The 14251-nt window shown below is 43.0% G+C and overlaps 1 protein-coding gene across 2 annotated transcripts; it reads right to left on the minus strand.

The window, feature by feature from the left end:
* Positions 1-109: 109 nt before the first annotated feature.
* LOC106606772 (long-chain fatty acid transport protein 1) lies at positions 110-13138 on the minus strand. 2 transcript variants are annotated; one of them, XM_082976428.1, is made up of 14 exons: positions 12639-13138; positions 12041-12208; positions 11445-11839; positions 8530-8697; positions 6994-7140; positions 4612-4681; positions 4371-4462; positions 4099-4208; positions 3738-3947; positions 3396-3522; positions 3059-3196; positions 2742-2906; positions 1921-2067; positions 110-1774 (listed from the first exon to the last, which is right to left on the minus strand). In XM_082976428.1, the coding sequence occupies exons 2-14, from the start codon at positions 12205-12207 to the stop codon at positions 1617-1619; spliced, it is 2094 nt and encodes a 697-aa protein (XP_082832554.1). In that variant the 5' UTR covers position 12208; positions 12639-13138; the 3' UTR covers positions 110-1616. The 2 variants fall into 2 exon arrangements, with proteins under 2 accessions (XP_082832554.1, XP_014058605.1); XM_014203130.3 differs by lacking the exon at positions 6994-7140 and having other exon boundaries at positions 12639-13136.
* Between the last annotated feature and the right edge of the window lie 1113 nt (positions 13139-14251).

The following is a 14251-nucleotide window of genomic DNA, read 5'->3' on the forward strand; positions in this document are numbered from 1 at the left end:
AAATCGGTAGACCTGAAACTAGTTAGCAGCCCTAAAAAGGTACAAGTTTGTCCTAGCATGCCAGAGCCCTTATAACTCTGTTCTGAATCACAAAATAACATAACACTGGTGTCTTTTACAAACCTTTATTCTGAGTTACACCTAAACAAATGTATGAAAATGGAGAGCTAGACTAATGTTCAATCAATTCTACAATATTGCTTTATTACATAATAATAGGGCAACCATGATCGCTGACTAATTGACAGATTTTCAAGATATTGTTTAAATAATGTTCTTTCTTATGTATTGGAGTTTCTTAGTCAGGTTAAGCATAAACCCCCAATAGTTCCAGGACACACAGGGCTCCCACAGGGCTTCCACAGGGTTCCCACAAGGCACATAATATCAATGTGTGTGAACCTGAGTGGTCAGTCAGTACATATCATCCATTACTTCAAACATGTTACGTAATCGGGTTTAGTTTTACATAAACAAATGTAATCTCACAATGGAAACTCCTACAGTTAGTTTTTGGAATAAGAGGCATGTTCAGCTGCAGAATGTTCTATCATACTACTAACACACTGGTAGCAACACCTCATCCAACATGGACACTCAAGTACTGCTAAAACCTGTTCAGGATTTTGTTCTTTACATGGTGGCACACTACTATTACAAGGTTGGGAGCAAATAGCCTGGAACACAATCTTCTTCCAGAGACTGGTATCTCAACGACTGTGGTATATTCAGTCCCAGCTCTTTTACACTCTCATTGTAACAGACGTCCTGGTTTCAAGTGAAAACTTGTTCTACTCTATGTGCATCGTAGTGTTGAAGGCTTGAACGTTTTCATTTGGCTAAACTAAGAAACAACACAAATGAAGAAATATATAAATCCAACCTTGTCCTTGGACATTATTGATACAGTGTTAAAACATGGTTTTGTAACAGTACTAAGGTTTCCCTATTGATGAATCAGTAGCCCTTCGGTCCCCTGATCTAGACTAGATCCAGGGAGCTGGTGTAGGGAGAAACACTGATACATGGAGACTTCAGCAATAACACTACTTAAAGCCTGCAGGTGTAATGCTTTATAACATGTTCTAAGCACAGATGAGCCTTTATAATAAGGCTTATACTATGTTATTTTTCACAACATATGAAAATATCAACTGACAAAATTGCCGGATGTTTAGACAGGATCATTATGAGTTGATAAGACATAAGGGGTCATGCATGCTTATGACAAGTCTTATAACGCATTGTAACAGCATGATAAGGCTTTTCCACTCCAGCATATCAGTCTCCAGTATCTGACACCTTGACAGTCACTTTCCTAAAGCCGGGTGTGCACTACATGACTTTCAAAATCCTAACATGGCTGAACCTCTCGCACTAAACGACCGTCTTTCCTGTAGTATTTTGTTGTCTTTCCAACGTAGTGGTGCCACACAAAACGATGTGGCACAGACAGGGGTCACACTACAAGATTCCTCACTTGGTCGTGAGGATTGTCCATACCAATGTGTCTCGCGAAAACAGTTATGTGGTTAGATTTAACGTAGCTACAACAAGCTGTGGCTCAAAGCAGCCTCATAAACGTGTTGTGTAAACCCAGCTTAAAGTAGTCCATCTCATAGAGCCATTCTACCCTCCACTATAGCACTGTGTAGCTCCTCATTCACAGCCTCATAACGCCCTGCTCTGGAGTTCAAAAAGTAGATCTGGTCAGTTGATAAGCGTGGATCGTATCCCTCCCTCTGCAACCGGGTCTTCTGGATTTTAAAGGTACCTAGGAGGAGGGAAACAAAGAAAATAGGTCATTAATGCATTTCATTTTTCTTGGAATGAGCATTAGATGCTTCATGCAAGGCCTTATAAAAAATACAATTGATCAATATTTCACATTAGAATTAGCCTTGTGTCCAGTCCACTCACCTGTGGTGTCTACTTGTGGGGAGATGCGTAGGAACACAGGGCGGGCGTAAGGAGGCAGGGCCTGTTGGACCTCTCGCAGGAATGCATCACAGTCAAATGTCCCTGTTGGGTCTGCGATGGCAGCCATCCCTGCCTTCCCTTCCACATCTACGGGGAGACAAACATACACGTCAGGCTTTTCACAACACCATGCTGCAAATGGCCAAAGACAAGTCTTCCTAATCACTCAACTTCCCTGTTGACTGGTCGATTTTTACATTTATTTAACAGGGACAATGCTGTCAAATCAACATTTAAAAAGGCCCAATTCAGCTGTTTTTACATCAATATCAAATCATTTCTGGGTAACAATTAAGTACAATAGTGATATTTTTCCATTAAAATGTAAAAAAATAAACAAATAGCTTATTTTTAGCAAAAAACTATTTCTCAAGCTAGAATTTTGCCTGGGAGTGGTTTGAGTGGAGAGGAGACAACTGAAAACTAGCTGTTACTGGCAGAGAGGTTTGGAACTCTTATTGGTCGATTAACTAGAATTACCACCTGGTGATGATACCAGGCGAGCCAAAACTCCACTCAGGCAAAACCTGCTGATTAGAAGTTCCTGTGTAGATTATATTTTCAACCAACAACTATCAGGAAATAGCACTGGACAATTTTGTTAACACTTTTACAGAGTTTGTTTCATCAGCTGTACAATGAAACACAGGAAAACAGAATTTTGACTGCACTGGGCCTTCAAGTGGAGAGTAACTCCTGGTTTCACCTCCTGTCACTATCATACATGTAACATGGTGCACATAATGTGAACTTCATCTCACCTGGTACAGCTACCCCATACACAGCCACATCGGCCTGGCCCAGCAGACCACTCAGTGTTCCCTCCACCTCGGTGGTGGAGACGTTCTCTCCTCTCCAGCGGAACGTGTCCCCACTGCGGTCCCGGAAGTACATGTAGCCCAGCTCATCCATCACCAACACATCCCCTGGGAGGAGGTAGAGAGAGGTGAGTTGATTACACATTACATTGTGGTAAAGATAAGGACTGATATAAAAGCATTAATTCCAAGTATGATAATCGAAGTAAACATTAAATCCATAATTATTGTTTAATCACACTAAGGGCCTGTGGGTTTACCTGACAGATATGCCGAGTCATTTTTCTTGAAGACGTTGTTGGCGATCTTCTTCCTGGTGGCATCCTGGTTGGCATAGCCATCAAACCTCCGTAGCGGGTCCTGTTGGTTGATCCTTCCCACCAGCAGCCCTGGCTCCCCTGAAGAGAGGAGTCGTACATGGAGAGGTCAATCTATCCAAGTGTAGTTATGAATCCCTTTTTACATACATTTTTCACAAGATGCTTTACAGTTACCCAGGTTAACATTCACACACACAGTTGGTTTTGTAAAAGTCCTATATTTATCGATATCGTGTCTAAAAATTTCGATTTTCGATATCGGTGCCCATTTACTTACCAGGACAGCAGGGCACACACAGGCCGTGCCTGTCCCTCACTAGTTCCGTGGTCTCCTCATCCACTTTCATGAGGCGGATTGGGTACACATTGGGCAGGATGCGGCTGTTGAACCCACAAGCTCCCACCTTGTCAGTGGAGAAGACATAAAAAGTATTTGATACCACAGGAAGACCCTTTTATGTAAATAAGAAATAATAATGGCCCAAGAATAGATCCTTGAGGTACACCACATTGTGTTGTGGCTCTATAAAAGTCGCAGTCTTTAGCAAAAATATATTGCTCTCTATTATTTACATACTTGTTGATCGAGGCAGTTGACAACATTGCCCATGACCCCTACCTTGCCGTCCATGTTGGCAATGCTACAGTTGCATTCGGTGGCTCCGTAGAACTCCCCAACCTGGGCCACCCCAAAGCGCTCGGTGAAGGCCTCCCAGACGCTAGGGCGCAGCCCATTCCCCACCGCCAGGCGAACCCGGTGACCCTTCTCAGATGGCCGCACCGGCTGGGACAGCAGGTAGCGACAGATCTCCCCTATGTACTGCACCACCTAGTGGACGGATGGGGAACAGCGTAGACATCAGATTTAAATTCAATGCGGGTTTCAATCAAAAATCTTATAGCTGCACATCGACCACTCAAGAGTCAGGATGTTCTTCCTATGCTCAAAGAAAAGGATCCATAAGCTTTTTTCTACTTACAGTGCAGTTGTGCTTGATGCAATCTTCCCAGAAGCGACTGGCTGAGAATTTCTTCTTCACCACCACAGTGAGTCCATTGATGAGACACTGGCCTACACCCATGATGTTACCTGTACAGGAGAGGAACATTGGACAGCCAGTGAGGGTGACAGGTTGAGGAGCAGAATCAGGACCATACTGTCAGACCAAACCAAATGACTCCTGAAAGACGGTGGAAGGTGGTGGGACAGAAGCAAAAGATGGAGAGATGAATGAAGAGAAGACACACACACCTGCAGAGTGGTAGAGGGGAAGGCAGTCGTAGATGATGTCATCCCGGCGCATGCGGAAAGCATGGTATCCAAAAGCAGCGATACGGTAATACCTGAAGATAGAACAATACAAAAAGGATTCCATAATCAAATACATGAATGCAGTGGGTGCTAAGCTATAGCATTGGGAATCATCATACGCAGAAACACACCAGACAAGTGTATCACTGCTGGATATTAGGATGCTGCGACAGAGACTCACCGACTGTGCACCACTATGGCAGCTTTAGGGAGTCCTGTGGTGCCTGAGGTGTATATATAGAACAGACGATCTGTTGAGGTTGGTGGTTGTGGGGGAGGATGGAGAGAGAAGGGTGAAGAGAAGGAGAAGGACAGGGGGGGAAATGGGAGGGTGGAGGAAGTATAAAAGGAAGGGAGGGAAGAGGGAAGCAGGGGAGGATGGAGAGAGGAAGGGAAGGTTAAATAACATGACTGAAACAACACATTCTATTTACAACAGTGAGACTGACAATCACAACAACAGAGAGACAAGTGGTAACTGGTACCCACGCAAACCAAGATGCGGACACCCACTCACACTGTCCTCACACCACATCTAAACGAGAGCACAGAGACCCCAGATAGCCCATTTAGCAAAACCCCTGCATCTCCATACAGTAAGGGAAGAAAGTATTTGATCCCCTGCTGATTTTGTACGTTTGCCCACTGACAAAATAATGATCAGTCTATAAATTTAATGGTAGGTTTATTTGAACAGTGAGAGACAGAATAACAACAAAAAAATCCATAAAAACGCATGTCAAAAATGTTATAAATTGATTTGCATTTTAATGAGGGAAATAAGTATTTGACCCCTCTGCAAAACACGACTTAGTACTTGGTGGCAAAACCGAACCTTCAGCTCCCTCCACAGATTTTCTATGGGATTAAGGTCTGGAGACTGGCTAGGCCACTCCAGGACCTTAATGTGCTTCTTCTTGAGCCACTCCTTTGTTGCCTTGGCCGTGTGTTTTGGGTCATTGTCATGCTGGAATACTCATCCACGACCCATTTTCAATGCCCTGGCTGAGGGAAGGAGGTTCTCACCCAAGATTTGATGGTACATGGCCCCGTCCATTGTCCCTTTGATGCGGTGAAGTTGTACTGTCCCCTTAGCAGAAAAAAACCCCCAAAGCATAATGTTTCCACCTCCATGTTTGATGGTGGAGATGCTGTTCTTGGGGTCATAGGCAGCATTCCTCCTCCTCCAAACACGGCGAGTTGAGTTGATGCCAAAGAGCTCCATTTTGGTCTCATCTGACCACAACACTTTCACCAGTTGTCCTCTGAATCATTCAGATGTTCATTGGCAAACTTCAGACGGGTATGAATATGTGCTTTCTTGAGCAGGGGGACCTTGCGGGCGCTGCAGGATTTCAGTCCTTCACGGCGTAGTGTGCTACCAATTGTTTTCTTGGTGACTATGGTCCCAGCTGCCTTGAGATCATTGACAAGATCCTCCCGTGTAGTTCTGGGCTGATTCCTCACCGTTCTCATGATCATTGCAACTCCACGAGGTGAGATCTTGCATGGAGCCCCAGGCCGAGGGAGATTGACAGTTCTTTTGTGTTTCTTCCATTTGCGAATAATCGCACCAACTGTTGTCACGTTCTCACCAAGCTGCTTGGCGATGGTCTTGTAGCCCATTCCAGCCTTGTGTAGGTCTACAATCTTGTCCCTGACATCCTTGGAGAGCTCTTTGGTCTTGGCCATGGTGGAGAGTTTGGAATCTGATTGATCGATTGATTCTGTGGACAGGTGTCTTTTATACAGGTAACAAACTGAGATTAGGAGCACTCCCTTTAAGAGTGTGTTCCTAATCTCAGCTCGTTACCTGTATAAAAGACACCTGGGAGCCAGAAATCTTTCTGGTTGAGAGGGGGTCAAATACTTATTTCCCTCATTAAAATGCAAATCAATTTATAACATTTTTGACATGCGTTTTCTGGATTTTTTTGTTGTTATTCTGTCTCTCACTGTTCAAATAAACCTACCATTAAAATTATAGACCGATAATTTCTTTGTCAGTGGGCAAACATACAAAATCAGCATGGTATCAAATACATTTTTCCCTCACTGTAATACTCTCCGGGATGGCCAGTTGACTGACTGGGCTTCCCACTGATATGCCTGAGATTGACTAAGCAATAACCTAGAGTAAGTTTCCCAAACCTCTCCTTGAGTACTCCCAGCCTGTTCCACTTATTCAATTTATTCCCATTCTAGTACACCTGATAAAAATAAATAAATATATACAGTTGAAGTCAGAAGTTTACAGACACTTAGGTTGGAGTCATTAAAACTCCACAAATTTCTTGTTAACAAACTATAGTTTTCGCAAGTCGGTTAGGACATCTACTTTGTGCATGACAAGTCATTTTTCCAATAATTGTTTACAGACAGATTATTTCACTGTATCACAATTTCAGTGGGTCAGAAGTTTACATACACTAAGTTGACTGTGCCTTTAAACAGCTTGGAAAATTCCAGAAAATGATGTCATGGCTTTAGAAGATTCTGATAGGCTAATTGACATCATTTCAGTCAATTGGAGGTGTACCTGTGGATGCATGTCAAGGCCTACCTTCAAACTTAGTGCCTCTTTGCTTGACATCATGGGAAAATCGAAAGAAATCAGCCAAGACATCAGAAAAAAAATTGTAGACCTCCACCCACAAGCCTGGTTCATCCTTGGGAGCAATTTCCAAACACCTGAAGGTACCACGTTCATCTGTACAAACAATAGTTCGCAAGTATAAACATCATGGGACCACGCAGCCGTCATACCGCTCAGGAAAAATATGGGTTCTGTCTCCTAGAGATGAAGTGCAAATCAATCCCAGAACAATAGCAAAGGACCTTGTGAAGATGCTGGAGGAAACAGGTACAAAAGTACCTATATCCACAGTAAAACGAGTCCTATATCGGCATAACCTGAAAGGCCGCTCAGCAAGGAAGAAGCCACTGCTCCAAAACCGCCTTAAAAAAGCCAGACTACGTTTTGCATCTGCACATGGGGACAAAGATGGTACTTTTTGGAGAAATGTCCTCTGGTCTGATGAAACAAAAATAGAACTGTTTGGCCATAATGACCATCGTTATGTTTGGAGGAAAAAGCGGGAGGCTTGCAAGCCGAAGAACACCATCCCAATCGTGAAGCACGGGGGTGGCAGCATCAGGAAAATTATGTGGGTATATTGAAGCAACATCTCAAGACATCAGTCAGGAAGTTAAAGCTTAATGCTGGGCCAATTGTGCGCTGCCCTATGGGACTCCCGATCACGGCCCTGGGTTCGAACCAGGGTCTGCAGTAACGGCCTTAGACCGCTGCGCCACTCAGGAGGCCTGATACATCTAATCAAGGGCTTGATGATTAGTTGACAGGTTAAATCAGGTACGCTAGTACTGGAATAAATAAAATACATGGAATTGGCTGAGGGTATGTGAGGAGAAGTTAATATGCCCTGGAGATAAGTTCATACTAACAACACATAATTTACTCAAAGCTCAGCTGACACCTGGAGCTGTCAATCAAAGCCACATCTGCCCTAGATTGAATCTGTGACACGGATACCAAAAAAGAACCACGACTGAGTAGAATACAAAATCACCAGGAAATTGGGATGGATCAATCATCTTAGGGAAAGAGCTTCCAATTTAGTCTTGGTAATTACAGCTCTTTGTCTGAGTGAGACAATGAGTGACAAGGAAAAGTGACTGAACTGTTTTATTTCACTTGAAAAAGTGAGGATGACAGTGGAATATTCATTTGGAAAACACTCCATGCATACAGATCCATTTTTTTTCATGTGGGCTCATTTTACCTGTCAGCTCTGACCTACTAAGCTGTCAATGTGAGATGGGTATTAGCAGATAGTTGTGGACTCCAGCTAAACTGTTTTACATATGACGAGATACATTTTATCTTGTTGGAGACTGGCCAGAGATTGTGAGGTATATGTTACCTTGGCAGCAAGAGAGCATAGTAGTGTGTAGTATTATGATGTTATACACAATATTACATTCTGAAATGCTTCAAAATAAGTGTCCAGCCACAGGTATCTGTAAGATATAGGAGACTGGATGAACAATAAGATGCGAGGGAAAGGAGGACACTCACCATTGAAGCTCTTGGGTGGGATGCAGGGAGGAGGGGGCAGTGTAGGGGCCGAGGCCAGGATATAGTCCAGATTCTGGGCAGCCAGGGAGGCCAGACAGTCTACACTGAGCTCTCCTGTACAAAACCGCACCATCGACGGGCTCAGGGATGAGCTCACCTCCAACATGGCTGAGGAGACAAAGAGAGGAGGGAGAGAGATAGGAGTGCGAGAAATAGAGGAAAGAGAGGCAGAGATATGAGGCAGAGAGAAAGGGGGAGAAAGAAAGGAGAGAGATGATGGGAGAGATGGAGGGAGAGGGATAGAATAGGAATAGAAGAGGGATAGGGAGAGTAGAGGGATAGAATAGGAATAGAAGAGGGATAGGGAGAGTACAGGGAGAGTAGGGGCATAGAAGAGGGAGAGGGATAGAAGAGGGAGAGGGATAGAGGAGGAATAGAAGAGGGAGAGGGATAGAAGAGTTGAGGGAGAGAAGACGGAGAGGGATAGAAGAGGCAGAGTAGAGGAGTGAGCCACAGGATATTTCAGAAGGGGACTTTCACTGGGAGAGTGAATACATAATTGAAAGGTAGTTATCGATTAACTACCTGGTCAAGGGAAGAGACTAGAGGTCGACCGATTAATCGGAATGGCCGATTAATTAGGGCCGATTTCAAGTTCATAACAATCGGACATCGGTATTTTTGGACACCGATTTGGCCGATATTTTTTTTTTTTTTCACATTTATTTAACTAGGCAAGTCAGTTAAGAACACATTCTTATTTTCAATGACGGCCTAGGAACGGTGGGTTAACTGCCTTGTTCAGGGGCAGAATGACAGATTTTTACCTTGTCAGCTCGGGGATTCAATCTTGCAACCTTACAGTTGACTAGTCCAACGCTCTAACCCACCTGCCTTACATTGCACTCCACGAGGAGCCTGTCTGTTACGCGAATGCAGTAAGAAGCCAAGGTAAGTTGCTAGCTAGCATTAAACTTATCTTATAAAAAAACAATCAATCAATCATAATCACTAGTTAACTACACATGGTTGATGATATTACTAGTTTATCTAGCGTGTCCTGCGTTGCATATAATCGATGCAGTGCGCATTCGCGAAAAAGGACTGTCGTTGCTCCAACGTGTACCTAACCATAAACATCAATGCCTTTCTTAAAATCAATACACAACTATATATTTTTAAACCTGCATATTTAGTTAATATTGCCTGCTAACATGAATTTCTTTTAACTAGGAAAATTGTGTCACTTCTCTTGCAACAGAGTCAGGGTATATGCAGCAGTTTGGGCCGCCTGGCTCGTTGCGAACTAATTTGCCAGAATTTTACGTAATTATGACATAACATTGAAGGTTGTGCAATGTAACAGGAATATTTAGACTTATGGATGCCACCCGTTAGATAAAATACGGAACGGTTCCGTATTTCACTGAAAGAATAAACGTTTTGTTTTCGAGATGATAGTTTCCGGATTCGACCATATTAATGACCTAAGGCTCGTATTTCTGTGTGTTATTATGTTATAATTAAGTCTATGATTTGATAGAACAGTCTGACTGAGCGATGGTAGGCACCAGCAGGCTCGTAAGCATTCATTCAAACAGCACTTTCATGCGTTTTGCCAGCAGCTCTTCGCAATGCTTCAAGCATTGCGCTGTTTATGACTTCAAGCCTATCAATTCCCGAGATTAGGCTGGTGTAACCTATGTGAAATGGCTAGCTAGTTAGCGGGGTGCGCGCTAATAGCGTTTTCAAAACTTCACTCGCTCTGAGACTTGGAGTAGTTGTTCCCCTTGCTCTGCATGGGTAACGCTGCTTCGAGGGTGGCTGTTGTCGATGTGTTCCTGGTTCGAGCCCAGGTAGGAGCGAGGAGAGGGATGGAAGCTATACTGTTACACTGGCAATACTAAAGTGCCTATAAGAACATCCAATAGTCAAAAGGTATATGAAATACAAATCGTATAGAGAGAAATAGTCCTATAATAACTACAACCTAAAACTTCTTAACTGGGAATATTGAAGACTCATGTTAAAAGGAACCACCAGCTTTCATATGTTCTCATGTTCTGAGCAAGGAACTTAAACGATAGCTTTCTTACATGGCACATATTGCACTTTTACTTTCTTCTCCAACACTTTGTTTTTGCATGATTTAAACCAAATTGAACATGTTTCATTATTTATTTGAGGCTAAATTGATTTTATTGATGTATCATATTAAGTTAAAATAAGTGTTCATTCAGTATTGTTGTAATTGTCATTATATATTTAAAAAAAATTATATAATAAATAAAATATTAAATTGGCCGAGTAATCGGTATCGGTTGTTTTTTGGTCCTCCAATAATCGGTATCGGCGTTGAAAAACCATAATCGGTCGACCTCTAGAACAGACAAATCATAATTACAAGAAAGATAGTGTACTGATGCATTATGCATAGAATGTTGACAATAAAAGTGCAACAAAACAAATGAGCAGACAGAACATCACTGTTGACCCAGACAAACAGAAAGCCAGACAGAATACTGACATAAGCAGACGGAACACTGCTGCCAAACAGAATGTCGACCCACCCAGACAGAATCAACAGACAGAACTCTGAGATGGAATATTGCAACAGACCATCAGAAAAAAATTGTTGGAATGCTTTATAATGATAGTTAGATGTCTGAAATAAGCAGACGTAAGACTGTTGCCAGACAGTTGACCCACCCAGATGTACAGAGACAGAATTCTGAGATGGAATATTGCAACAGGCCATCAGAACATTGGATATTATCTTTGGAATGCTTGCAAGAAGAAGCCTGCAAGCATGAATAAGAGGAGTGACCCGATCCTTGATCAGCACTCGTACTCTGAGACGCTTTGTGAATACCGACCCCAAACCCCACATTTCCCCATCTCTGAATCCCACCTACCACCAGCCAGCTCGGCTCCGAACACGATCCCTCTGGACGCAGACACTCCAACACAGTGCAGGAGAGCATCCCTCTGCAGGTTGAAGTTGATGAGTGCTGCCTCCACCCCCACCTTGGCCAGGCCCAGCCAGAGGGCCACCTGCAAGGGCCGGCTCTCCATGAAGAGGGCCACCACATCCCCCGGGGCCCAGCCCTGGGCCAGAGCCCATTGGGCCACAGCGTTAGACAGCAGGTCCAGCTGGGTGAAGGTCCACGTCTCTCCTGTGGCATCGTAGATGAGGGCGAGTTTATTTGGGTGCTGCTTCACCGTCTGGGCAAAGATGGAGGGGATATTGCTGTTGCGTCGTAGGTGGTGCCACAAGGCTATCTTGACTCGTAACAACACATAAAGGCCACTGGAAGGAGTACAGAGATGGAGATTAGGGAGAGAATGTTACTATTTTACCATTACCTATAGTGATGATGACTAACTAGCAAAAGGTACATTTCCTGAAGAAAATGTGTGTGCCTGCTTCAGCAGTCTGAATGTGTTTTTTTATGGTAGTAGAAGTTGATGCAAGCACACTACATATTCTTAACAAATTAAAGGCACTCACTTTAGGTCTCTTTTGGCAGTACGGACTACGATGTAGAGGTACTTCCAACCACCTGTGCCCAGAAAGACCCCGAAGCCTGCTGCTAAGCTCCAGGACCAGGGTACCCCGAAGAGACGCAGCAGACCCAGCGATCCCAGAGACAAAGAGGCACTCGCTGCATTGCGCATCCTAGCAGTGGAGGAGATGAGTTTCAAAGGGTTATAAGGGTGGGATAAGTGAGAGAGACAGGCCTACAGCATGGTGTTAAAATGTAATGGCAGAGGGGTAAGGATAGAGGGTGTACAACACGTGGCAGTGGAGGACAGAGAGGTAAGAGTGCTTTTGGACCAGTCTCTCTTATACAAATGACTCACTTGACTGTAAATGACTACCTAACTTGACTAATTTCAACAGTGAAAAAGTAAATATGTGTAATGAATTAAAATTAAATGCGAGGTAGCCTCGACCTTATAGGATGGCTTATAGGATTACATACTGTATAGTTGGTGTTTGAACCGTGATTTATTTGTTGTTTTAGGCAGGCTAGTTAAAGTGCACTGTGCAAAAATGTTATCATATAATGCAGCCTTGCCTACAGAGCGTAGGCCTAGTCTCTTACCTGTGATCATACACGACCCGACGACGAACTATTTGAGAGCGATGTCCCTAACCTTTCACCTAGTAACCGAGTATTCTACAAAATGTTCAATAGCGCTTTAGCCACTACCAGGCTTGTACACAAATTAGAATCGCCACCACACGCTGTTGAGTTCGTTGCAAGGATAACATTTATCATTTGAAATATAGCTACATTAATACGTATCTAAATGTTAACAACAGTTTAACTGTCACAGCACCAAATTGCTATCAGAACAACGCCTCTCAAGTAACAATGCATCAAATACATAGCCTACGCTCTCTAAAGAATTCCCGAAACAGATTCACTAAATGATGGAATGACTAGACAGTTAATGGATACTTATCTATTTGTAGTAGCCGAAATATAAGATTCACAGAACTATGTACTCCATATTGAATGTTATTGCATTGCGACGACCACCAACAGCACCACCCTAATAGTATCGTCCTTTCTCTGTGAACTCAGCCATTTGCTCCTCATCGAATTACCGACTCAATCCCATTGGCCGATGTTATGATGACGAAGGGGAATCCGCCTCTTGACCCGCCTGTTTCAGGTTCACTTCATCCAGTTGACCAATGATTGCAAGTGTTGCTACATATTGAGAATATTAAATCACATTCAGACAAATACTGTGTACTGTATACAGATATCCTACTGAAACGATATATCTGTGTGATGAAACAATCCCTGATCTATTCTCTACTTTGTCATACAGAGGCACTCAGGTAGGCTGTACTTTCCTTTTGAGTGAAATAGTTTTGACCTCTACAGTAGCCTAATTCGTTCTACAAATGTTGAAATGAAACTTTATGAAGGAGCAGCTATTTATTTTGAATCACAATGAAGCAATTCCATGCGGCCATTTAAAGTAAACATAAACATTACAGTCTGGTGGGTTACAACAAAGACGATCTATTATATTGACAAGACAGTCAAGTGGCCGCTCTAACAAAGGAAATACATCTCCTCAAAGATGGAAAGCAGGTGCGGGAGGCGAGATCAGGTGGGACCATTCTAGGCAATGAGAGGGCAGAAAAAGCGTGCGAACAACAGGCATAACTCTGATATAAAGTACTTTTTTTCAAAGTTGCCGAAATACCACGTGTAACAACCTAACCATTACAAAATGTGTATTCGATCAAATAAGCCTCACGTAGCAAATGAGCAATTCATTTTTTTTGTTGACCAAATTTGACACTCATTGACCATTCAAAAATTCCTCACTTCGTGGTCATATTTTCATGGAAAGATTTTGGGCGGAGTAAACCCTGTCCCTTCGCCTCTTCTTCACTGTTTAGAAGCATTTCAACACAAATACAGTAGTACAAATTAGAGACTGATAAGCTTGCAGGTGTTTACAGGTCACCAAACTAAGTGAAACATCTCTAATGTGTTTATGAGTTGACTATCCCATGATTGCCAACTGCTCTTCTGCTATGAGTATATGTCCACATTCTTGTACTGTAGGCCTATGCATCGATGTGCAGCATCTCAAATCTGTTTCACTTGGTGTTTTCAGTTCTCCCTTCACTCAGTTCATCACAGAGAGTGTATCCACAAATGGGAATATCTTTACACACATTCATGGG

The sequence above is a fragment of the Salmo salar genome, chromosome 06 (assembly GCF_965601325.2).
Source record: "Salmo salar chromosome 06, fSalSal1, whole genome shotgun sequence".
Classification (NCBI taxonomy): domain Eukaryota; kingdom Metazoa; phylum Chordata; class Actinopteri; order Salmoniformes; family Salmonidae; genus Salmo; species Salmo salar.